Here is a 26865-nt window from a genome sequence, read left to right on the forward strand (position 1 = left end):
TAAAGTCAGTCTGGTGTTCCTTGGATCCATCAGGTGATCCTGAGGGCTGGGTCTTCCATCTTTGATTTTATCATAATTCCTGTGGTTATGATTGCATATACTGTATAAAGCATATAATAAAAGTATCAAATAAGTTGCGACCCTGTTGAATTAGGATCCCATTACTGTGTCAATACCTGGGTTGGTGAAGGTCCTGTCCTTCATATCTTATTAGTTCTTTAGATGACTTTGGTGATGGCACTGTATAAACTTGGGCATCATATACATCAAAAGATTCATCCTTTTATAAGCTCAACCCAGTACAATTGTAAATCCCCTGTCTTGGTTAAAGCCAATACAATTACATGGGTCAATACATCAACACAAATGAATGTTGTGTGTTAATAATAAGATAATAAATTGTAGATCTGAATAATTCCGATGAACAATAAGGTTATGTGGGAAGTATACATCTGGTGCATGATGACATTTCACCAGATTTACATTCATCTCTTACATCCTGGACCAATGGTTTATATGTCAATAGCTTGATTTATGTGGGAAAATCCTATATCATAGGCAACGGAAGCAATAATTCAGCTTTCTTTACTCATTGAAGAACAGAAGTGTGAACTGCAGTTTAGTAAGAGGCTCCATTATAAGACACCTTTTCAAAATGAAGAGAGTTGTTAAAAACCTGTGAAAACCATTCTATACAAGTGAAAAGAATGTCTCCTTTGTAAGAAACGAAAATGTATGTGTATATTGTAATTCCACCTTTAAAAGTATGATGGTAACACACATATATATATATATATATATATATATATATATATATATATATATATATATATATATCATGCAGTTTACAGTTATCTTGAAAAAACTGTGAAAGAGAACTATTGACTTTTAGTACTGGGAACATCGTGTGCAATCCAAGCTTACCCTTGTAAAATAGCTCTAAATTGAAGCCAATATTTTCCTATACTGGTAGTGTGCTCCTCCAATAATATCATATAGACCCTAGGATATAATTTCTTGCCTGGGGGGCAATAGGGATAAAATGTAAGTGTCTGTGAGTTTTCTAAATAGCTCCCCCAGCTGGTATCAGACTAAGGTCTAGAATGCCTGGCAGACAGCTATATAATGGAATTACAGTGGAAGATGTAACATAGCTATGATCCCAACGTTCCGATCGATTCATATGTCTGTCTAGTCTCCTGAGTACAGGACAATTGTGAGCTACAGTATATATGAATTACAGCTTACTGCTCCTGCTCTAGGATAGCAATTATATATAAAAAAAGATCATAAATTGCCCATGCTGCATGCGACACAAGAAGAATTTATTGCATGGCAAAGAACAATACATCACAAGGCTTATTAGGAGAGCATCACATACACATAATTAACACATCTCCTGCCCATGATCATTGAAAAAGTCACAGATTCCAATTTCTTTACCCACAACCTCTTTTCCCTTTCCTGTTTGCATATCTAAATGAGAAAACAAATGTTGCTTATTATTAGAATAAAAACTACACACTATTATAGATCTAAGCATAGATCTAACTATCTTCCGAACCCCACATTCCCTGCATTAAACTTCTCCATATTTTCCTATTGTAAACACATATTTTGTAATATATTGGAGCAATCATATAGATCATTTATCAGTCATATTTATTCCCTAACGGGTATTGGAAAAATTAGGGCATATAAAAAACAATAAATCCCAAAAGGAGGCAAGGCCCCTATAGGCAGCACACTGCACTAATGTAAATTATGGCCAGACAACATAACTTGTCACAGAGGATTATTTCTGCTTAGTGAGTCTGCAGGGGCCCCTTTGCTTCACCACTCAGCATTGACGAGAGAGAGCGAGAGAGAGAAAGAGGGAGAGGGACTAGCTATAGCCATTAGTAGCTACAGTGGCATTGATGTTTGAGCGCACTTCTGAACCGGCTTTTGTTGAGAATATCTGTGCAGAAAGCATGCGCTGTCCCAAATCTGCTGTTACTATGAGAAATGAGGAGCTGCTTTTAAGGTATGTTGTACACTCCTTTGTTTTAACCGTTGCTTTTCACTTGTCCTGGATGGTCTTGGCCATAAACATGCTGTGTAATAAGTAGCTCTGTTTGCTGTTGAGGGCTAAATTGTACTGCTTGCCTCCACAGCAAGAGCTGCTTTTATACCGGGGCACAGAGGGCAGCATTAAAAGACCAGCTTCTTCTCCCCATGTCTTTCTATTAATATCTATTTGTTGTTTGTTATGCACCAGAATAATCCTAAAAAAAAAGCTATGGCTTCATAATAAAGAGCTCTAAATACTGCTATAAGCTGGACTTAGCCTACCTAAACACAGTCAATAGGGTTCTGCCTTGTATAGAGCCCTATATATCCGTTAGGTCTATACAATGCCTGGAGTTCAGCAAGAAATAAAAGAAATACATTGTGGAATTTAATATCTCATTGACTAGAAATTGTTTGTGATCTAGCAGCAGACTGCAGAAATAAAAACAGGCTTTTGTTTGTTTGTAACTAGACGTATCATGAATGCATCTTTGGGGCTGACAATGGGACAGTCAAACAATGGAGCTGTCAAAGTAGCTTAATGTATGTCTGGGGCAGCTTTTTCTCCCCTCAACCCTCTTTTCATTATCTCTCCACTTCTATAATCTTGTTTGTGCAGACTAAATGTCAGCACGGGCTATTAAGTATTGGCTGCTTGTTGTGTTTTTTTTTTTTTTTTTTTCTAATTTGCTCTCCTCCGTTAAACCATACTTTGTGTGTCGCATATTCATGTCTTGTGGATTACACTACAGATTTATTGCTTACCTCTTCATTAACTACACGGGAAAACTTATTGATTTCAAAGGTCTGTAAAAAGGGGTATTAATCTGACAATTAGCTTGTTCTCGGAAATTATACTGCCATTTCCCACAACCATGGTTTTAAGTTTGCCATGCTGTTAGAATGACATAAAGTCTTATTAATAATATGTTAGTGAGCAGAATACATGGGTCATGTGTTTTATAGCCTTCAATATGTCAAGTCACACATCCACTCTGCAAGGCTAATTTACAATGGCATTGGCAAAAGTTATTGGGGAATCTGGTTCCATAACAGTTAAAGGAGATGATCATTCCGGCGTACGATACACATTTAAATAAAAAATGCTTTGTGAAGAATCTGGAGCATTATTTATGCTTCCGGCTTTTTCTAATCTGCACATTTTCACAGTGCAAGGAGACCAACCATATACATAAAACACAAGAAATATAGATGAAAGTGTATGATGACAAGTACAGCCTTCCAGTCCAACTGTATAACCCAGATAGTTTTGCATGAAATTAAGCTTTCATTTCAAGAAATGCCACTTTGTATAAGGACAGAATTTATGGGATTGATAAATAAAATATGCATCTAAAAACTCCTAAATGTCACGTATCTATTAAACAAATACAGGCTCTATTTATTGCAGAGATGGAGCCAGGCTTGTAACATTAGTGGGTGTCTTTCTGTGTATACAATGGTATAATGTTTATTAATGATATTCATTAGCAGTGATATATATTATCGCCGTTGTTTTACTTAAGAGTCCCATCCTTTGTCACACATCTTCCAGCATTATTTCTAAACAGCTTTTTGAAGCTTAGCATTGTGTGCAATTTGAAAGATTTGACAGAGGGAAGCAGGGGAGCTTAAAACAATTCTGTCCCTGTATGACCCCAAAACAGTTCATGTTGTTGTCATTGCAGAAATGACATGTTGGTTCAAAACTCGGGGATATCTATCTATTTATCTATCTATCTATCTATCTATCTATCTATCTATCTATCTATCTATCTATCTATCTATCTATCTGAACAACTGAGTTTGTCTTACTGAGCATTTGCACTTACTCAGATGCAAGCAATGTATATGTTTATTGCTAAACACATGTTGTTATCTTATACTATTATATTTCAATCTTATGTATGTGCATATTTACACATGATATAGCTATCTCTTTAACATGTATCTGGTTATGAATGACTCAAACATACATGTTAAACAAATGTATACAAAAAAAAAAATATTTTATTTTATGGTCTAATTTCTCCATGCATAAATGATGCCCTTTCTTATAGATATTTAAAAAATCTCAGTGTACATAGACACACATATAAATTGAATAACTGTGATGTATATTGCTGTCAATGGTTGTGTTTCCCTTGCACAGACAGTACCTCATTTATTGCTAGCTAGCAGCTGCTATCATCCATACACCATTCCATTGCCACCTACTGAGAGGGCGTGCAAGGTGGCTCATTTTGAGGCCAATGCAAATGCCACTTCATGAATCAGTCAAAAGATACTGCTGAGGAAGTGAGACAGCTGCAGATCTCTGCTAAAGACCAAAGTGTCACCTGTACCCCATGCCTGTCTTACCCATTTGGAATAACCTGGACCACAGCCCAAACCTAACTGCTTTGCCATTACATTGAACATCTCTTTAGCCTTATTGTGAGGTTTTTGCAAGCAAATTTGTCTTAGTCAGGAATGATTTCCATAAGGCCTGTGTGATTGAAGCACATGTACACAATAGATGTTTGCGTTGATGTGTTCACATAAAAGTGAGTATTCTCCAGGATGATAATGCAATGAATGTTCTCTTCTGCTGAATGCCATATTAGTTTTTAGAAGTCTAAGTGTCTCTATTCTTTCATTCTCTTTTCTACTCTTTCTATCTTGAATGTGAAATTGTTCCATGATGCTCTTAGCACATATCAGTTCATAGAAAGTACAGTTTTTATTGCTAAGCAGAGACGTGCACCCTTCTGCAATAACAAAGTGACCTTTCCAGCCATAAGGCGTGAATAGCAGAAATTGAAGAGCAAGGTGCTGGTCGGATGCTAGTAAGCTTGTCAATATCTGTTGTTATGAAGGCGATGAGTTATCCAGTTCAGAAATTGCAGGAAGTGCAGTGGTTGATCCTTCAATGATTAGGAGCGACGAAAAGTGAAAATAACAAACCTACCTGTGTCTGGAGGAGAAGGGAAATCATCTTGTGTTAAACTGAGATTTGGGCTGCTACACACACAAGCAATAACGGGAGTATTTACCATGGCACTTGTTAAACGGATATGTCCAGTATCTTTTTTTCCCTTTCCCTTCTTTTATTTAAGTTTGCCCTCTCTGTGAGCTCTTGATCTCTTGTGGTTTATAGTGGACTAAATCTGAATGAGCAGTTGCTTTACATTTCGCCTCTAGCATATACCAAGGAGGAAAGCCAAGGCAATTTGGCAAGACTCAGTAGCTTTGTAACCTCTTAGGTGACAGATAATTCTGAAGTTGATGATGATTTAACATGAATACAATAATCCAGCCATGGAACTAACTAAAGAAATGTGCTGTACCACTGACTATGGTACAGTGCTCCAAGAGTTAATAAACATGAAACATTGCATTCTATCTATTCATATTATGCTATGGGTATCTAATAGTAAATGACACATTTAACTCAGTGTAGTTCAAAATGCTAAAATTCCCACTGTCAATGATATTCGCAATAAACACAATTTACCCCATGATATCTTGAAACGTGTGGATTGGTGTTGTCTCAAGTTTTAATTCAGGTGTGTTCACATCATCTCCATCACATCATATCCACTGCTTTCTATCACCCATAGTCCAACATTATGCATTATTATCATTATGCCATAATGTATTCACACACTCATTGTTAAATTACAATAAAACTCAAGTGCGTCTGTTATCAAATTGAAGTGTATAAGATTGCAAACTATACCTTTGGGGCTCCAAAACAAAGAGGAACATCAAATTAATATTCATACCCAGAACTTTGCAGCCAGAGTAGATTGGGCTCGGATGCTTAGGAAGTCATTCAGGAGTGAATCAATACTAATTATTGTAATCAGCGGGGTTAATTAGCTGAAGATGCCGCTGATGGAAAGTTCATTGCTTATAGCCCGAAATCTCATAACTTGATGAAACCTCAATAAAATGGCAGGTGATGTTATGAAATGAATAAGAAAATGGTGTCGATGTCCAAAACTGCAAATATCATATTGTGGTACAGCGATGTATGTGATTCACTCTCAACAAATTCCCTCCCTTATTTTTGTTAAATGTTGTAGACGCCAGATTAAACAATGTAGCCTTTGATGCATAAAATATCAAATAATCCTATAAATTACTCCAATTCTAATCTCAGCTGACAGATTACTGTAAATGTGTCATCAATGTGCTATATTTCATTAAGGCAAGGCATTCAATAAAGAAGCATATCATAAAGGTAGTACAGCTGAAGCAAACAAAAGCATTGCCATGCCTTGCACATAGTGATATCTGGTTTGCTTCTTGCCAGCTGTACCCACAGATGTCTACATACAAGTGTGATAGTCATGCCATTGCTGTGACATCCTGTTGAATTTGTAAGTAGCTTCCTCTCTGACCTATGGATATACTAACCCTTTCCTTCCCTGGACAGATTGATTCATGTTCCAATTCTGACACATTTCCCATTACCGGTAGCAATGTAACTCCAGAAATATTTCAGATTATCGCACAATAAAAAAACAACCTACAACCCTTATATACAATCCTCCACAGAATACCCAACAAAATGTACATTATAACATTCACCAGGGATCCTGTTTCTTTAAAGACAAATAACAGTGCAAGAATTGTTGATCTTGTTTACATCGAGGTATATGTCATGACCCGGTAAACTGATTTATTCAAGTAATGGTATAAATATGTATAGCCATAGTTCCCATGGGAGAAGCTGCAAAAGTAAAACTGGGCCGTGTAAAACATTTTGTGATGTTTCTAGACAACAAAGCATCATTGTGTGCTCATTCAGTAAGGAACCCTTTCACTATCCCAGTTTTTTGTTCTATTGGGAGAAAGCCTCACTGTGAGGTTTCAATGACTGTCACAAAACAGTGTTTGGTTAAAGCCCTTCTCCCATTAAAATCCACATAGCCAGACAGGAAGGAAATACCACCACCATTATATATGCACATTGCATAAATACTCATGGAAATGATTTCATTTATTATTAGAATCTTCAGTCTTGATCTACTTTTGTAGATCCCAACACATATGCTGGTAAATATGACCTATAAAGGATATTATATTATATTGAATTACAGGTTGATATTGCACAACAAAAGAGTTTGGAGAGAGTCGTGATACAAAGAAAAGTTTTGCTGATAATATCATACATTGTAGGCGCAATAGTTCTGCTTGCCTTATACTGATCCTTTCAGATGTATGTTTGTATGTATTGCTTTTGCTTACATCATTCATCTGTCCTACATGACAAACACTGATATGATATCTAGAATCTATCATCTAAATAAGATATTTAAACAAGGCACATGCAATGCAATATAAATATGGCCAAAAATGGTGCAAATTGGGTAAGAATGGATTGTATACTGTACGTTTAGCTTGTCATAGTGCAACAATTTACTTTGTATCTTAACAAAATATACAAACATACTAATTCTTTCACTTGATGGAAAAATCAGAAGAAAGCAAATAATATGTTCCTATTTTGTTTATCAATGATGGTTATAAAGCAGCCAATGTAGGATTTGTTTAATAGATTAAATTCTTAGTTTATTATCTCAGCAGATGCCAAGAGCTTTGTTGTTACACATATGTACAAGTCCCTGTCTGTGAATATACAAGACAGAAATATGTCTCCCTTTTTTAACATAATCCTAGAGAAGTATATTCTTGTATATAGATACAGGCAGCAAGACTGATCATTTTTGGTAAGGTAGATTTTGGCCATGTTCGTGTTATATAACTTATTTTGTGATTTATCACCTTGGTAAAAAGTCCAAAGTATTGATCAGTGATGTCCTTCTTCTAAGACTCATATGATCACCGAATGAAGGGGAAGAAGTGGTCAGGTGAGCCATTGACCTTTCATCTGTGATCAGCTCTTTATGGAATGGCCCATACACCACTAATCCCACCTCCAATGGGGGGAGTCAAAGAGGTGACCAGTTCTTAGCTAAGCATTTTTCCCCTTCCTTTTAGTGACTGGTATAGCACTCAGACCCTCACTAACCAAAACTTCTGAAATGTCATTCTGATTTGCATAAATTTTATGAATCAATAGTGACTTTATGAGCTTAAGAACCCAAAAGACGCAATTAAATCACTTTCATTAGTCTTGTTTAAAGGATACTCCAAGAAGGCCCCTTATTGCAGATACCATATAGAGTAGTTTGATAGATCTTGACAATTGCAGTTCATAAAGAAAATGTCAATGTTGAGAGTCTATTTTTCTGTGCAATTCCACAATGCCAAGCTCTATAGCACAGTATCAATCACTCTCCTGTCTTTGTGGAACCTATACAACTGTTCATCTCCATCAACAACACAATGGAAAAATTCTGAAAAAATGAGATTTTCACAGTTAAAGGAAAGATAAAGGCTTACATTATCTGTTGGCACTGAAATGGCTATTATGGCAAAAAATATGAAAAGCCAAAATAGCTTCAAACAAGATAAGTTTAATAACTTAAGGGTTCACGTAGCAATAACAGAATGACCCTTCTGGCTCCAGTCAGAAAATGTTTTTCAATAAAGAAATGTAATTACTAATAATTGAAGGTTATCATGTTAGCAAATCATATTTTAGAATATTCCTTGGTAACACACTCAAAATACCATAGGGTTTATATCTGATGCGTTTTAGAGTATACTGCAAACAAGCAAGAGATCTGTGTAGTGCAAGTTACCAGTGAATGCACATGTGCTTGGCGTTAAGGAAGTTGTAAAATAGGTTTTCATTTGGTTTACATGTGAGATAAACTCCCTTTGAAATTGATATCACCCATCCACATGCTGTCATGACAGATTATCAGCTGCAGGTGTTTCTTTCTGTGCAATGTGTTCGCTGTTTACACATATTTATTTGTGTGTCAGCCCTATAATAGGTAACTGAAAATGGCATCCAGCGAGAAAGCATGTCACCATGCTTGGAATGACATGTACTGTATTATCAGGGCAGCATGGGCTTCTTGCACCTAGGCCCATCTGTCCTTTACCTGTACAATGATGGGCTACATAAGAATGTGAAAAATCATTACAGCTTATATGTCTCTGCTGGCAACTATACAAAAAGCTAAAACCTGGAAACCTTTGCAATATGCCTGAAACGGACTTGCTTCAGTTTCTGGATGCTAAAGATAAGGCACTCGCCTGAATCGGCAGAAACACATACATAGACCATGAATATATTTACTCTGTCTTGTGCACATGATGCAATAGATAGATATATGATTCGGACTGCAGTGTGAAAGCTTGTCTTGTAGAGTAATACTCACATGAGAGTGAGAATCAAGATTTCATTCTTTCATATGCCTTCTAATTCTACAAATCTTGAATAAATGTGTACACATCAATATCTGGACCAATATCTTTATCATTAGCTATTATGCCCTAACTCAATCTGTTTTTCATATATCTGAAACAATTGAACAATTTAGCACAAGGTCTAAGTAACAAAAAATAAATACATAATACAATGTTTAACCTCTTCCCGACAGTATAGCAAGTGTCAGATATTTAAATATGGTAGCGGTTCAGCCAGAGCAGAGAGCCGGAGTATTATACAGCAGAGACCTGGTGCTAATGTCTGTGATCAGTGCCCACACCGATCGTGGACATTAAGGCCCACAGCCTCTCGACACAGGCGCCACCATTTTGGGAAGGATCGCCGGCACTCAGAAAAAGATCCGGGACCGCAAAAGCGTTCCATGACAGCCGAGAACCTATTGACTTCATGGCCTAAGTAACTAGTCAAGCAGTTGTCAGGGTTCCTTTCACAATGGAATGAGTTTACGGTATAGCATGGAATAAACAAACTTTTAACTGATTCAGATGAAAAAGACCTATGTATTAAAAAAAGAAAAAATGCCCACTGTCCGGAGAAACCAATCCTTTTCTTTTTAAATTGCAATAGAAATGGAGAAGTAGATTCAAATTAAAGGGGTTGTCCAGTTTGAGGCAAATACTGAAAGATAAATGTTATTGTTTGTATAATGAAAAGTAGTACAATCTTACAATACTTTCAGTTTCATTGACTCCCAGTCTTCTAGATCTTTGCTTGCTCCATTCGCTCTGCTTACTTACAGTGAATAACGATCAGTCCACGGTCATGTGATGTACAGTCCATGGTCATGTGATGGACACATGGGTGTACAACTCATTATAGTCATAGCACAGTAATCAGACATCTGCCTTGTAGCGAGCTGTATGCCTGTCTGTCCATCGCATGACTATGGTGTGTACATTGCATGACCATGGACCTATTATTATCCATTGGGATACCGGGAAGAACTGATACAAAAAGTATGTTGGTAAACTGTATAACTTTTCAGTAACAAAAGTAACATTTGTCTTTGAATATTTGCCTGAAACGCGACAAATTCTTTAATGCTTTGGGCAATGAAGCCACCTCGTCTCTAGCATGGTATTGCCACTGAAGCCCAAGTGTATAAATGTTATCAAGAAAGATCTCTGGTTGGAGCCACTTTTACCGCACTCTACTGAAGAAACTACTTACACACCATTGGGTGACTTAATTATAGACCAATGTGAAACACCTTCTGTGGAATCCTCTGTGCTACCAGGATACTGTAACCATCTTTATCAGCAAATCCAAGTAATGTGGTAATAAGATAGCAAGATATTGCCCATTGATCATTTCACTTTTATTTTGCTATAATATGAGCGGAACTTTTACAGGCTAAGAATGTAATTATAAGCATATATTTCTGCTCTGCATATTAGTAGTAGACATATATGAAGGTTTCAAATCCTTAGAAAATGTATTTAGTAATTTGCAGATTGTTAAGCAAATCAGTCGGTAATATGATCTGAAGGCCCATGTCGTTGGCTAACCTAGGGTGTGCTTGAAGGCTTTATTCCTTGCGTTCTGATACCGTTTATAGATCTTCTCTATAAAATGATAATTGTAATGCTACTTGTTAATGTAACTGATTTTGTTAGTTTTCTAATGCCACTTACATACTCAGTAATGCGTGCTGCATGGATGTGAACACATGATATTCTGTGCAGCTCTGGGGATATTTTTTATAGTTTTATGTCATTATGGTGAAATAATTAACAATTTAACAATGATGAGAATAGAAAGAGTAAGAAGACAGAGGAGAAGGGAGAGAAAGTGTCAAGAACGCAAAAATGTCAACTAATTAATGAGAAAAAATGGCAACAGACAATTTTATTGTCTTCACAAGCTGATTTTTACAAAGGTTCTTATCTTTTTTTCTGACAGTGAACAGATTACAGATAATCTTTCTTTATTCATAAACTACACCCAATAACATGATTTGCAAATAACTATTACTAAATTGTCTTCTTTCTTAGTGAGTACACTGAAAAGAATTACAAAAAGTAAGGCTGATTCTCAATTTAGAAAATATTCACAATGGGTATGATAAAAAAAATATTCAAGAAAAAATGTACGACTTTAAAAATCTTGGGGCTCCATAATTTTTCTTTAAAAAAAAGTCTTGTATTGACTGATGTCAACACCTATTATCCATTCTATGAGGTTAAATTCTAACAGATTTTACTAATCCAATCTTGTATGGCACTTTATAAATGACTACTATTGGATTTATCTGCTATAATCTGAGTGTACATCCTTCCATGAGAATTTGGGGCTACTTACAAGCTTTACTAGCTTTTACTCCTCCGTATCTGGCAGTAACAATATAGTAATGCAACTAAGAGCTCTCAACATTTTAAAGGATTAAAGTATTTAAAAAATATATATATATATATTTATCTGCTCTATAGGTAATAAATGTTAGCTCACTAGAGGTATGGTTCCTGAGATGATGATGATGATAAATAATATTATTATTATTATTATTATTATTATTATTATTATTATTATTATTATTATTATTATCTATACATGTTCTATGTGTGATTAGATGTCAGGTTTTTGTATTTTCACCAGTTATCAAATGTGTTCTATATACTAGTAGAAAGAAACCACTTTATGATGATCAAAGGAAGGAGATCTTGTATGGTAGCAGTCCTCTTTAAGAAAATGGCCACTACGCATAAAATACAGTTGTTAACATTATTAGCACACTTAAGTATAAAAAGTCAATATCTTCAGAAATAAGAGTCATTAAGTATTTTAATAGCATTTCAAAAAATTTAAAAACATTGACTTTTCAACATATATGCAGTCTTTAAAAAAATAAATACATAAAAAACATAGAATACATATGGCATGAGATTAAAGGCGCCCTTTCCTGATACTTGGGTGCACAATTTTTGGCAAAAATGACAGTCTTCAAATATGTTTGTAGCCATCTGTGAGCCTGTTATACCTCTGTGCTGGTACAAGTCCACTTCTCCACTACAATTCTCTAGAGCTCTTAAACATTTGCAGGGTTCCTTTTTCTAATAGCCAATTTTAGGTCTCTAAAAAATCAATTAGGTTCAGGTCGGAACTCATTATTGGTCAGTCTAAAACGGTCCATGTTGTCCTTCTTATCTATTCTTGTGTGCTTTTGTAATTGTCTTTCTGTAAGACCTATTTTGAATTAAATCTATTTTTATTCCACTCAAGAGCACATTTAGATATTAAATACTTGCATATTTATCTATTTGTATTGTTTCTGTAGCATGTTTAAAAACTCCAGTTACAAGGGCTTTGTCTTATGACATTACGAATCCCTACAAAGACCTCTAGTTGGTTTCATCTGTCCATAAAATTTTTTCCTTGAAGGATTTTGGTTTGTCTGCATAACCATTGGAAAAGTTCTTTGGCTCCTTTTCATGCTTTTCTTTAAGCAGTAGGACCTCTATATCCATCAACCATAGAATCAGGCTTTTTTGTGAGTGTATGGTATATAGTAAAGTTAAAGCTCCATATTTCCATCTCAGTCTGAAGTTCTTTGGATGTTGTACCTGGTTTCTTTCTCAACTTAAGGTTCTCTCATTAATTTTCCTCTTTTCACCACTTTCAGGAAGGTTCTTTAAAGAGCACCTTTCACCATTTTGCCCACAGGCAGTTCTATATACTGCCGGAAAGCTGACAGTGCGCTGAGTTCAGCGCACTGTCGGCTTTCCCGATGTGGGCCCGGTGTGAAGAGCTTATGGTCCCGGTACCGTAGCTCTTCTATGGTCAGAAGGGCGTTTCTGACAGTTAGCCAGAGACGTCCTTCTTCACAGCACAGCCAATCGCGCTGTGCTGTGAGAGCCGGGAGGAACGCCCCCTCTCTCCCTGATAATGCTCGTCTATGGACGAGCTGTGTGAGCAGAGGGAGGGGGCGTTCCTCCCGTCTCTCACAGCACAGCGCGACTGGCTGTGCTGTGAAGAAGGACGTCTCTGGCTAACTGTCAGAAACGCCCTTCTGACCATAGAAGAGCTACGGTACCGGACCGTAAGCCCTTCACACTGGGCCCAGATCAGGAAAGCCGACAGTGCGCTGAACTCAGCGCACTGTCAGCTTTCCGGCAGTATATAGAACTGCCTGTGGGCAAAATGGTGAAAGGTCCTCTTTAAGGGATGCTATCTTTCAAACCCTTTTTTTCTAACACGTCAGAATAGCCTTAAGAAAGGCTATTCGTCTCCTACCTTTGATTGTCTTCTCCGCGCCACCATTTGCCTAAAATCCCGATTTTTGTCAGTATGTAAATGAGTTCTCTTGCAGCACTGGGGGCGGGCCCCAGCGCTCAAACAGAACTCTCCAGCGCTGCCTCCATCTTCGTCTGGAACGAGGTCTTCACCGCGTCTTCTTCCCTCGGTGTCTTCTAACTTCTAGGCTTCAGGCCTAGGGAAAAGCCGGCTGCACATGCTTGCGGCCACAAGAAAAATCGCCGCTTATATAGTATTGTAAGCAGCCATTTTCTCTTGACCGGCGGGCATGCGCAGTCATTAAGCACTTAATATCCATAGGTCTCAACAATATGTAGACCACAACTGTATGGAGGAAGTCTGGTCTGCATAAGGGAGTGGTCTTGTGATATAGGCTTTTGGAGACATTTCAGTTTATTATTGTTATTACACACTATAATTATCTAATTATAGAGAAATAATAAATATAAATATTATCAATAGAAATTATATATGAAACTCAAGCTATTTGTATTTGGAGATATTATGGTATATTTTCCACTATTAAGACAATTGACATTGACTTGAGACCTACATGGCCAGGAAAAGTTTAGTCTAAAACAGCTATATAGTAATGCCTTCATCAATGCTGAAATGATCAGTTCTTGCTTTAGATTATTATTATAAGGTTGGTACTATACATAATGTATTCAACATAGAAATATGCAATATGAAGTCTTACTTTTACTGTTTATGTTGTGGTTATGTGTTGTATTAGGGGATTTGTTGATGTACAAAGTGCTACTCACTAATCTTCACCATGCAGAAAACGTATGATGGTATTAAATTATATTATCATATGACTTACAATGGATATGCAGGTATTATTTATTATAATGAATAGGAACCACACACAAAAACTAAGATAAAAAGAGTGCTAGCCATTGTGTAAGTACTCATACCAAAATGGTCAGGAAACTAAGCACACACAAAGTCAGGATGATCCTCAGAAATATGTAAAACAACAATATACATTAAAGGAATAAAAGATTTTACCAGGAGTAGAGACCTCTGTTTCTGCCACAGTGAACCTGTAGGTATGAAGTCCCAACTATATTACCAATAGCTTGGCTTCATTGGGGTGGTTTGGGTATGCACCACTGACATGCATATGAATATTCTGCATATTTATACTTAATTGTAACCCAGGGGTCTGAAACCTGTGGCCATCTACAGCCCCTGGCCTTCTCTACAGTTCAGCCAATCCAGCTGCATCCACCTGGGAGAAAATATCTCCCAACCTTGTTCTTAAGTTTTCTGGCATCTACACTCAGGGAACCTTGAATGTAGATACTTGCCCCTCTTTAACTATGTGCCCCTGGAGCAGGAAGAGAGAGTACATCAGGAGAAGTAAGGTAAGTACTGGCTGGGGGCCACTGGTAGGGGACATTAAGCTATATGGGCCACTAGTGGAGGGCATTTAACTATGTGAGGCCACTGCTGGAGGAAATTAAGATATGTATGGCCACTACTGGGGGATATTAAACTGTGTGGGGCCACTGGTAGGGGACAGTAAACAATATGGGGCCACTGCTAGGGTTATTTAGCAATACATTTTTATTGTATAGAATATGAAAGGAATGTGGCTCGCCAATTTCAATTTTTTTTTTTCTATGTCTGGTTCATTTTCCTTGCCCAGTTTAAGACATATTTCAAGAAGAAATTATAATTTTGGCTATAAAGCACAATTTGTAGAATTTCATGTCATATATGGTATAATAGTAGACTGGATTTTCGCTATGAGCTATGTGTAAGTTAATAATTTTTGATGGGTTCTAGTTCTGTGAATACAAAATGCTCTGTGTGTAATATTTTCCTATATATAGTGAAGTACATAGCCTATAACTTGGGACTGCATGTTTTTCATGAAGTTCGCATAGTTCTCAAACACACATCTACTTATAGCCCTGTTTTTGGAATCCCCCCCAAAATTTTGGGATTTCACTTCATATATGCCATGAAGAATTTTTCCCCTTTTGGAAATGACTGGAGCATCTATAACATCTAACATTTAATTAATGACTTCATTACCACAAATTCTCTAAATGCTCATTACATTACAGATACTGTCTAGTGAAATGTATTTCAGAGGATGATGCATGGATCTATACATGTTAACAAGGAAAGAAAAGGTTGTGTTAGAAAATCAAAACCGGCTTTCTTATTTTATACCTTGTGTAATCAATGGGTGAGCTCATCACAACATTCATTACTTCGTGTACAGCTGCATTGACTTTTCTACCACTTATCAGGCTGGGTTGCACTGGTTAATTGTTTTCCTCTAGTTGCGGAAGTGTTAGACAACTGCGGGCTTGTTCTGCTCCGATAGTGTAATTCATTGGATGCTATGTATAGATTTGACCGAACAGTTACTGTTAATGATCATTTTTTTTAGAATTAAAGGAATATATATATACTTATATACTTATATTACTTTAAGCCATGAATATAGTATTTATTTATATGATACTCAAAGGGATGACATAGTCATAGAAGTCACAGATGTTTTCCATACCCTGCTGGAGTTTGTGGTTGGTTTAAAACAAGTTGCATGCTTTATGGGAGCTCGTGGGTCTGCCATCTTTACGTCAACTTTTAGGAAAGTGGCATGTAGGGTGTAAAATTTTAAAAGTTGCAATTTTGTGCAAAAAAATTTGGATTTGTGCAAAAAAAAATTGTGACTTTTTTTCAAGACTTCAAGATAAATCTGACCCAATGTACTAGGTTTTGTGGTTGCCATTGGCTTCCACTCAGCTATTACTAGCAGTCAACCATGTAATCCTGCAATTTTAGACTTGACACCATCTACTGTATGTATGAATTATTTTGTTTGTGCTTTTTCTATTGTTCTAAACCAAATTCTAAAATGCACAACAATATTGAATTCATCTGTCTGGAACCACTACTAACATCAGTCACCACCATTCACATATGTACAGTATTACAAAGAGAGGTAAATAGCATCAAAAGGTCACATCTAAGTACTATACTAGTAAATGCTTTCTATAGAAAAAATAATCTCACAAACCAGTCTCCATAGCTTTAACCAAATAAAATACAACCTATTGAAAAGCCTTCAGGCTGAAGCCCCACGTGGCAAAAATCGTGCTGTGTTACAGACCCTGTAAAGTGGATGGGATTCTAGTGAATCCCATCCACACATTGCAGAAAATTACCCACAGCAGATATGCTGCAATTTCCAAAGCCATTGTGATTTTGGAAATCGCAGCATGTCAATTATACCTAAGGAAATGCTGGCAGTTTCTGTATAGGTATAATTTTTTATTTATCTTTTTTTAAATGTAGATTGTGAGCCCCACATATGTCTTTTTGGAATATGGGATGGAAAGTCATGCAAGCACAGGAAGAACAAACAATCTCCTTGCAGATAGTTTTTTGCCCTTGGCGGGATTTGAACACCAGGACCCAGCGCTGAGCCACCGTGTGGCCCCATGTATAGGTATAATTGAAGCAGAGTCCTTAAAGGAAAACTGTGTGGACTTTCAGTGAAAAGCAATGTGGGAAAAACTGCAATGTTCTTGCACTGTAGTTTTTCCCAGATCACTTTTTGGCTGTGGTCCGCTACATGGGGCCTTTGGTTTTCTGTACTATGCAAAAATTCTCAAAATATTATATAAATGTTATATTCTCTACTTCTATACAACAAAATAAAATACAGGGTCCATGAAAGAGTGATAAGTTTTAGAGTTAGCCCATACATAATCTAGCTTTATTAGCTGTAACTATGCTGGTTATCATTTTCCTTTTCTGGCAAAATTTTGTCTCTGCTAGGTATAATTTTGATTTCTAATCTAATACATAACTATGCATAGCCACTAGAGATGAGTGAACAGCGTTCCATCGAGTACATGTTCGATCGGATATCAGGCTGTTCAGGTTGTTCGATTCGAGTCGAATACCAGGTGGCAAACTCACAAAAAATTTGATTCCCCTCCCAACTTCCCTGGTGCTTTTTTTGCACCAATAACTGCGCAGGGGAGGTGGGACAGGAACTACGATAACGGAGGCATTGAAAAAAAATGGGAAAAAGTAATTGGCTGGCTAATTTAGGTGACCTCCAATTTATACGAACAGTGGATTTAATATCCGGTTCATATGAAACTGTGAACTATATGACTGTGAGACAGGGATAGATGTACTGGCAGGGTTAGCTAGGGATTACCTTTATTTAGGTGGGAATGATGCAGCAGAGCTGAGTGTGCAGCAGGGTTCACATCTCCGGTGTAGCAGTGCTGGCCGTGCGCTCAGCTCGACAGCATCTCCAGTGTAGCCGAGCTGAGCACAAGGCCAGCACTGCTACATCTCGGCATAGGAATGCATTGACCAGCATTGATTGGCCAAATGCCATACAGAGTACAGCCGGAGAAGGCAGAGTCTAAGATAGGTCCACAGCAGTCTCCATTCTGGTTCGATCTAAGACCCCGCCTCCTCACAGACAAGCCTCCGGCAGAACCAGCGTTGATTGGCCGAATGCTGTACTCTGTATGGAATTCTGCCAATCAACGCTGGTCAATGCATTCCTATGGGAAAAAGTCAGCGCCCGCATATCGCAAGCTGACAGGGATCCTGACATAATACAGTGACTTGGGCATGTTAGATGCCCCCAGACATGCTTCCCCTGCTGTCCCAGTTGCATTCCAGGGTGTTAGCATTATTCCCTGGGGTGTCATAGTGGACTTGGTGACCCTCCTGAGTTGAATAGTGGTTTCCCCCTAAATGTGTATTTATTCCCCATAGACTATAATGGGGTTCAATGTTCAATAGAACAGTCGAGTATTGAGTGGCTACTCGAACCGAACTTTGAACATTTCACTGTTCGCTCATCTCTAATAGCCACTAACTAGTTGAAATAAAATATGTCACACATATATCCCATCATCACAATCCATGAATGACCAAGGAATGCTTAGCAAAAGCAAAACAAAAGCTCCACCAAACAATGCAGTGAAAGTTCCTTGACACATGCTCCAAAAATTAGACTGAAAAATGGTTTTTCAAAATAGCTCTCTCATAGAAGTGGGCCAGTACATACAGCACATTCTATATGACAGATGGCCATTTCAAAGATGTTGCCCAGTATTCATTCTATATCATGGAACTCAAAAGTATCACAGAAAATCTAGCATACATATAATGATATAATGTTCTTCTTCTCAAAGAGGTGGTCAAAGAGTTGGTCTTTTCATAGACTTTGCATAGACTTGGCCCAAGTATTAGCCTAAATTCACATCATCGTGGTGCAAAACAGTCATGAAAAAGGGTAATTGTTCACGGCCATTTTGCACCAAAGGGGAGGCCATTTTCACAGATCCCTCATACATTACAGTGTACAGAGGGATCCAGGAAAACGGATAAAAATAAACCACGAGTCATGACCTATATTTTGACAGTCCATGAAAACGGACTGTCAAAATATCAATCACGTGAATAGCCACCATTGAAATTAATTCGACTGAGTTACAGATGTTTTAAAAAGGCCATCACACGTATGTACATATACTTGCAGCATGTTTAGGCTTGGAATTAAACCTTTAATATTGAATTGTTTATTTTTTTGTATATTTCTTTTATCAAATAATCATCATTATAGTATATGTGCTCCCATTTCTAATCAATTACACATTATTCGTTTACATTATTTTATTAGTATCACAATGATATCTGTTTGTCACGTGACATTTGATACACCAATACAATGAGGTAGGAAACTTGCATTTAAAGGGAAACTGTCACATGAAAAACGCATTGCAATCTGCAGCAAGTATAATATCGAGCCAGGGGAATGAAACGGAATGGTAGAGATATAGATTTAGATTGATTGATTTATGGATTTCTAGGAAAACATTTAGTAATTTATTCTACAGTATCATTTAAATCCCTTTTTATGCTTATTTTTAAAGTAGCTGGTCCGACATAACGATAGTAAGCATTCCTTGTATGAGTGGGGTTTTTTTTTTTACTGTCTGCCTCCTTTGCCACTTCCCCAAAAAGGGGCATTGAGGGGATGACCATCAGCCCCCAGTTTTATTATTATTAACGCCAAAAATATTGTGTAAATGATGGGGAAATTGTACGCCAGCTCCGGGCTATGAGGATTGGCTTTAGTAACACCGGTCTTCATAAATTTGCTCCAATGTATCTTTGGTGTTAGACTGGGGTGTTTTCTAAATGGTATTATTTAATACAACTGTTAAAGCAGTGGTTTTGGTACAGTCACATTGACTATTAGATAGATAGAACTCTATGTTTTACTTCCAAATTCGTTTTCATGATCACCTCTCACATGATCCGTGAGACAAAATTTGTTCCACCTGAAGAAAGCCTCAATGATGAAATTCATTTTATACCATGAAATACAGAACATTTCTCAAAGTATAATATAAATCACAAATTATTATGTAAAATCACTTAATTTTGAACTGTTATAGGTCTTAGGGGATCTCAAAGGAACAGTTAAAAATGGAATACTCTATAGCTCTACCTATTTAAAGAGCAATGAGCAATGTCCACTTAGCCATTTACTGCATATAAGGGGAAAGATAAATGAAATAACTTTTCCGGTACTTTAAAATGCAGCAGAGTTCTTAGCCTTACACACCTAAAATCTAATGTAAACATCCCACCTGCCTTGACTAGCGAAACACAGCAAAAATACACTGCAGAAAAAAACGTGCTGTGCTTCCGCCATGATTTTTTTATTTGGATTTCACCAAGTTTTCCGCTGCTGACTTTCTGCCCCTATTATAGTTATAGGGAAACCGCCAGCATTTCCATAGGAATAAATTGACATGCTGCTCTTTCCAAAAACACAAGCATTTTTGAAAGCGCAGCTGTTCTGCTGTGGATTTTATTTCTGCAATGTGTGGATGGGATTAGCCATATTACCATTCACTGTTTAGGTATTAAAAGACGCTGCATTTTCGCAACAATGGGCTTCAGCATAAAAGAAAAATAAATCATCGTTATTTTTTTATTCCTTTTCCATAATTAATTTTTTATTCCAAATATCAATAATGGAAGCCTAAATTGTATTGGCTTTATTGCATATTTTGTGTTTTTTTTCTCAAAAGAATATTGATCCATACCTTTTTTTAATGGGAAATTTTGTGTCTGCTTCTCTCTCTCTGTCAGATCTAGATTTTTTTTCTAGTATAATCTAAAAATATTCTTCAAAGAAGGAACCATTGATAAAGTTATCACCCATCTCAAAACATTTGTAGTAGGTCAACATAGTTGCTTAATGATATTCTATATGTTTTATTCCCAAGGTTCATTTAGTAATTGAGCTCTTGCTGCTAGGCAACAGTGAGAAAAAATGTTTTCTGAATACGATATCTTTCTTTGGTTCATTGTACATCTCGTCTTTTTGACAGCCAACATTGTAAAGCTACATATTATAATAATAGATGTCATGGATGTAGCCCACTGCTCCGAAGTATTTAATGTATTTTGTAATATGCTATACTTATAACTTCTCATGAATAGTTGGCACTTGATTGAGAATTATAACATATGACAATATGCAATTATATTATTGAATGTCCACTAGCAAATTGGATAAACAGTAAATGTTCTCAATAGACTCGTCCATAAAATCTTTTAAGTTATAGTAACTTTTATATTATATAATTATAAAAATTTTAATAAAATAACCTATCTTAGCATTCATTAAAAAGCAACTTGGTATGTGACAGCATTATTTTAGGCCATCAATTTGCAATGAGATGCTGTCCCCTTTGGCAGAAAAAGGATTAGGCTGGTTAGCTGAATTCCTTTACCATAATTATAGGTCAGATGCTTGAGATTTAAGAGGTACAATATCTGTTCTCAAAGGTAAAACATATAATATATATATTACAATCATAAACAGTAGCAGTATCTGTTTGAATATTGCACTTTTAAAATAATATATATCAATATAGTGAGAAAGTGACAGGCAGAATGCTGGAGTTCCAATATATCAACTCCAGGTTTCTGACCTATGTGTGGTCCAGGGCGGGTCTTGAGTAAGTCTCAGCCCAGGTGTGGGTCCTGGGCTTGTTACTGGGCAGATCCTGGGAGCGAGAAGAGGTGCCTGGGTCTGTCCTGACACACTGAGAGACTAGTGAGACTGTGTTGCGCTATCTTTGTTTACTCGTGTGGTTGGTAGTAGAGATGAGCGAGTAGTATTCGATCGAGTAGGTATTCGATCAAATACTACGGTATTCAAAATATTCATACTCGATCGAATACTACTAGCTATTCGCAGTAAATATGTGATTCAGAACCAGCGTTGATTGGCCTAAGATCGGACCACAGCAGTCTCCATTGTGGTCCGATCTTAGACTCCGCCTCCTCACAGACGAGCCTCCGACAGAACCATCGTTAATTGACCGAATGCTGTACACTGGCCAATCAACGCTGGTCAATGCATTCCTATGAGAAAAAGTAAGCTCCCTCATAACAGCAAGCTGCCAGCTCTCCCGACTAGCAAGGACGAGCCTGCTGCAGAACCAGCGTTGATTTGCCGCAGGCTTGCCCTTGCTATTCAGGAGAGCTGGCAGCTTGTGGTTACAAGGGATCTTACTTTTTATCAGTGCAACTGCAAGCGCTGTGCAGTTAAAGCGCATGGACCCCATAGACTATAAAGGGGTCCGTGCACTTTCACTGCATAGCGCTCCTCCTAAACACTCTCCTCCTGCTACTCATGGATTTGGTGACTCTCCTTTAGTCGAATAGTGGTTTCCCCTGAAACGAGAATTTTTTCCCATAGACTATAATGGGATTCGATATTCGATTGAGTAGTCGAATATTGAGGCTCTACTCAAAATGAATATCGAATCTCGAATATTTCACTACTCCCTCATCTCTAGTTGGTAGTAAGCCACACATACAGTTAGTACTTTATTGTTTAGTTAGTGCTCAGATGAGCAGGGTTTTGTTTGACACTCTTTTGCCTGAAGTTAAGGCTGTTTTATTTTGCTCATTTTGTGCCTGAAGTCAAGGTTTATTTATTTTATTTTTTTTAATAAATAAACCTGTTTGCTACAGATTTAGTGCTCCTGTCTCTGATTGGTTGGGTCTGGACCATTGCTGCTACTGAGCTGCCTTCCCCACAATATATATATGAAGTCAATGGGAACTGAGCTGCAGTGAAGGTGTCGGGCTGCTTTACAATTGACGGAGCATTCTGCTTCTGGCCCGTGTTGTATACTGGACAGGCGCCGGAAGCAGCTCCATACAGAGGATTGGGCCAAAGAACAGAGTATTCTTTGTGTTGACAAGAGTTGTTGAGTGGGTACCTAAGGTACTGGAAGAATTGACACGTTACTTTTGACACATTTTGTAAATGGTTTTAATACGGCAGATGTAAGGGAATTGCTAAGACAGCAATTCCCAGAACTGTTAAACCCTGGGAGGGGCACAAGAGACAGTGAGCCCTAAGCTGAAGCCCCCCGCTTTCCCTTCCTATTGCCAGGCCCTATCCTAGGTAATAGGCGACAACCACGAGGACAATCCCTCCCTGAATATGTGAAACACAAAACGCAGACAAGATGAACAACAACAAAGGGAGGTCAGCTAGCCAGGGTTCGGTAACAGGAGAGTGATGCAGTGCCAAATCGGAGTCAAGAGAATAGTCAATGAGAAAAGCCAAAGGTCAAGTAATATAGAGTAATCAGAACAGACAGTAAAGAGCAAGTATATGCACGGCAATAACAAGCACTGGTGTGAATGAGAGCCAAGGCTAAATAGGGAGGAAGAACCCGCCCATGGAGTTCACAGAAAGGCAGCTGTCAATCACAGGGCAAGGCCAGATTAACCACTTAATGGACAGAGGCAACCTTGGCAGAAGACGGGTGTGGTGCAAATCCAATTAAGGACTAGAGCCGTGTTCACACAGTGCAACTAAAAACTTTAAGCAGATTCTCAAACTGCACACGCCTCCTGCGCCGCAGCATGCGAGCAGAGGGTGGTGCAGTGACCCGAACAGGCAGAGATGTTACAGCAGATCTGCTAGTTTTAATGGAATGAAATTATTATTAGCACAGATTAGAGACATTTATTTCCCAGAACTGTATTTGTGTCCTACAAATTATTATTATTATTATTATTATTATTATTATTAATTTATTTATATAGCACCATTGATTCCATGGTGCTTTACATTTGGGGGTTACATACAATACACAAAATATACAGGTAGATATAATACTAACAGTGACCGACTGGCACAGTGGTGTAGTGGGGTAAATTGGTAAACAAAGTCATAAAGACAAAGTCAAAAGTTAAATAAATGGTTATATTTTAGGTACTCTGTTATAGATGGTCAGTTGGGTATCTACTGACTTATTCATAGAATGATTTTTTTTTTTCTCAACAAAAATAGAATGGGTAGTGACAAAAATGAGACTATTTCCTCAACATTAGCAATGCACAACATGGCATTAGATAAGTTAACCTCATCATCCCATTGGTAAGAACTTGTTGCTTACTTTCCCTTCCTTCTTTCTATCAGTTTAGTTTAGCTGGTCATGGTGACATTAAAAAGACATCATGTAAGTGATCACTTACTCCTCTATGTTTCATGGCATGATCAACACATTCAGACCATATACACAGATCTCTTCTGGCATATCAGGATGAGGGGGCTTCTCTGTTATGATATTTTTTTTTATAAAAATCACCAATGTCACCAATGATTTAATATCCCTGTGCTGTGACATCACTGTGTCATAGCACAGAGATAAATCATAGTGGGCCAACGGTGGAGGCCCCACTAAAATATACACTCCCTCTACTGTGTCACCAATGACTTTTTTTGGGTAGGCATCAGTAGAGGGGTTTGGTATAACAAAATATTATTTTTGTAATAATAAGATAATATATGATATTTGATCAACTGAAGACTTTATCTTTCTTCTACCAAATGACAACATATTTCATCTCTTTTTTTGCCATATTTTTATGTTGCTCACTATTACAAATATATATAAATGTTTCATAATCACTATAGTAATTGCCAATGTATGCACTCTCATTGATGTGTATGTGCCACTTATTTCTAAGGTTACCAAAGCATTTTTATTTTTTCAATACCAGCAGATTGCCAGTATAGAATTCTACATACCACAAGGACCTATAGCCATTCATTTTCTCTAAACCATTCAACCTATTCTTCAACCTAGTTGCATTGAGTGTCTGGAGAAAGACTGAATGGAATGTAAAATGTTGTATTTTCTATGGCAGTGAGCAAGTAAGAATACTACTAGAAATATACAGTTTAATTCCCTATGTGGTGAACTATTCTTTGGATAACGTATTGATGTGAATACAAATAACTAGATAGATAGATAGATGGATAGATAGATAGATAGATAGATAGATAGATAGATAGATAGATAGATAGAGTAGATAGATAAATAGACAATGCTTATATCATTTTAGGAAATAGAAGTATGATGACATTGTAACCAGCCACACATGGGTCAGGAAGGTTGTATCTGCTTTGTGTAGGCTTAAGGCTTTTTATACTATAGAACGTATATTATCCATCCTTTCTAAACTGTGAAGCTTTTTAGACTGACTGCAGCGCCAAAGGCAACATATAGTTTTCCTAATACTGATTGGTGTTTGAGGGAAAAATCCAAGCAGTAATGTGAACTCTCGATGCTCTGCCTTACAGGCTTCCTCTGAAATAAGCTTGTTCTGACACACTTCTCTGAAGTGACTCCACTTGCTTTTCAGTTTAATAATTAATAGATGATTGATAATCAGAATGGCATCTATGAGGAATGAGAACATATCATTCAAGGAAAACCCTGGTTTCTTTCTATTAAGCCGAACAGGAAAGAGATGGATTTCACTGTGAACATTAAAATGGAAGAATTCACGACAGTATGTTTATTTCTGGTCTGGGTTATTATCTTTATTAAAATTCATCGCCCAACATTAAGATGTGCTTCTGAATTACTACACCGACTGAAACAAACATTCACAGCAACAAAACCGTAGCTTTGCAGAAACTCAGATTCCTTATACATTGTTCAATGTATAAAAGCCTATTCATGTCTAGATCCGCTCTTCAGAATATTATTTCTAAAGAATATATATATCTCTTGTATTGGAAAGTCAAGGAGTTTTTCTTTTTTACAGTTTCTACAGCTTGAGACGGTGAAAGAACAAAATATAGTAGTTTTTTTTCTCTTTAAGTTAATAACCACATTTGATCGGAGACCTTTAAAATTGACTGGTGCTGTATGTCGGAACCTGACATATATTTACAATAGACTGGGAATTGAGGGCAAAATGGTTAGCATGAGGATACAAATACCTATAAATTACATATAGTACAGGGATTTCTGTTTGTGCAATGTGTGTAAATGTGAAGGGTCCAGGTATATAGATCACATGGTTATATTTGTATCTATTGCTATCGATTTGCATATATATGGGTGCCCACTGTGTATTGTAATGGAGAATCGTTTTGCCAGATTTAAAGGGTATTCATTTCTTTGTTAGAAAAATGAATTGAATGTACCTTTTAAATAGAGCATTTCCATTCCATAAATCATATCCCATTGTATTTGACCCTAGTCATACCATCTCCTTCAAATGTTAATAGCAAAGGTGAATTGAAAATGTGACACACTAGTTGTTAAATAAAACAGTAACCTATGCACTCGCAGTGCTTTCTATATGACCTACTTACATACTACTTCACCCTCCCTGTGGTATGATTAAAAGCTGCTTTGAATCCACCATTCCCTCAAGGGATTTGAGGCTAGAATTTAACAAACTGCTGAGAAGGCTTAAGTCAGTAAGAGCCTGGGCTTCCCTGCAGCTTCTTCCAGCTAATTCACATGTAATTAAAAATAAAATACATTTTTCAAAGAAAGTCATGTTTTAATGTAGTGTTCTAAATGTCCATATCTATTTCAGAATGGTAATCATTTCAGGTGTTCTCACTGGCAAGGCTGCTCCTTTCTTCATTGCTGGAGGTGCCATTCTGTCCAGCTATTTAGCTCATTGCACCTTGCTACTTAGTAAACATTAATTAATCTCTAATAAGGAACCCTGGCAATACAGAAAACGTCAAGTGCAATACTTAATTTATGATCAGTATTACTCTGCTCAGTAATAATTCCCATCCCGTAGATACTCATAGTGGTGGCCTTGGTGCCATTAAT

The 26865-nt window shown here is 37.2% G+C and overlaps 1 protein-coding gene across 16 annotated transcripts in view; it reads left to right on the plus strand.

Annotated features, from left to right (window-relative positions):
- The first annotated feature begins 1853 nt into the window (after positions 1-1853).
- Positions 1854-26865, plus strand: part of CELF2 (CUGBP Elav-like family member 2) — a 432202-nt gene continuing 407190 nt past the window's right edge. For all 16 annotated transcript variants that reach the window (XM_075273992.1, XM_075273993.1, XM_075273997.1 and 13 more), the window contains exon 1: positions 1854-2026. In XM_075273992.1, the coding sequence (XP_075130093.1) occupies positions 1920-2026 (107 nt within the window). In that variant the 5' untranslated portion in view covers positions 1854-1919. The remainder of the gene's footprint in view (positions 2027-26865) is intronic.

This window comes from Leptodactylus fuscus, chromosome 5 (assembly GCF_031893055.1).
Source record: "Leptodactylus fuscus isolate aLepFus1 chromosome 5, aLepFus1.hap2, whole genome shotgun sequence".
NCBI lineage: Eukaryota > Metazoa > Chordata > Amphibia > Anura > Leptodactylidae > Leptodactylus > Leptodactylus fuscus.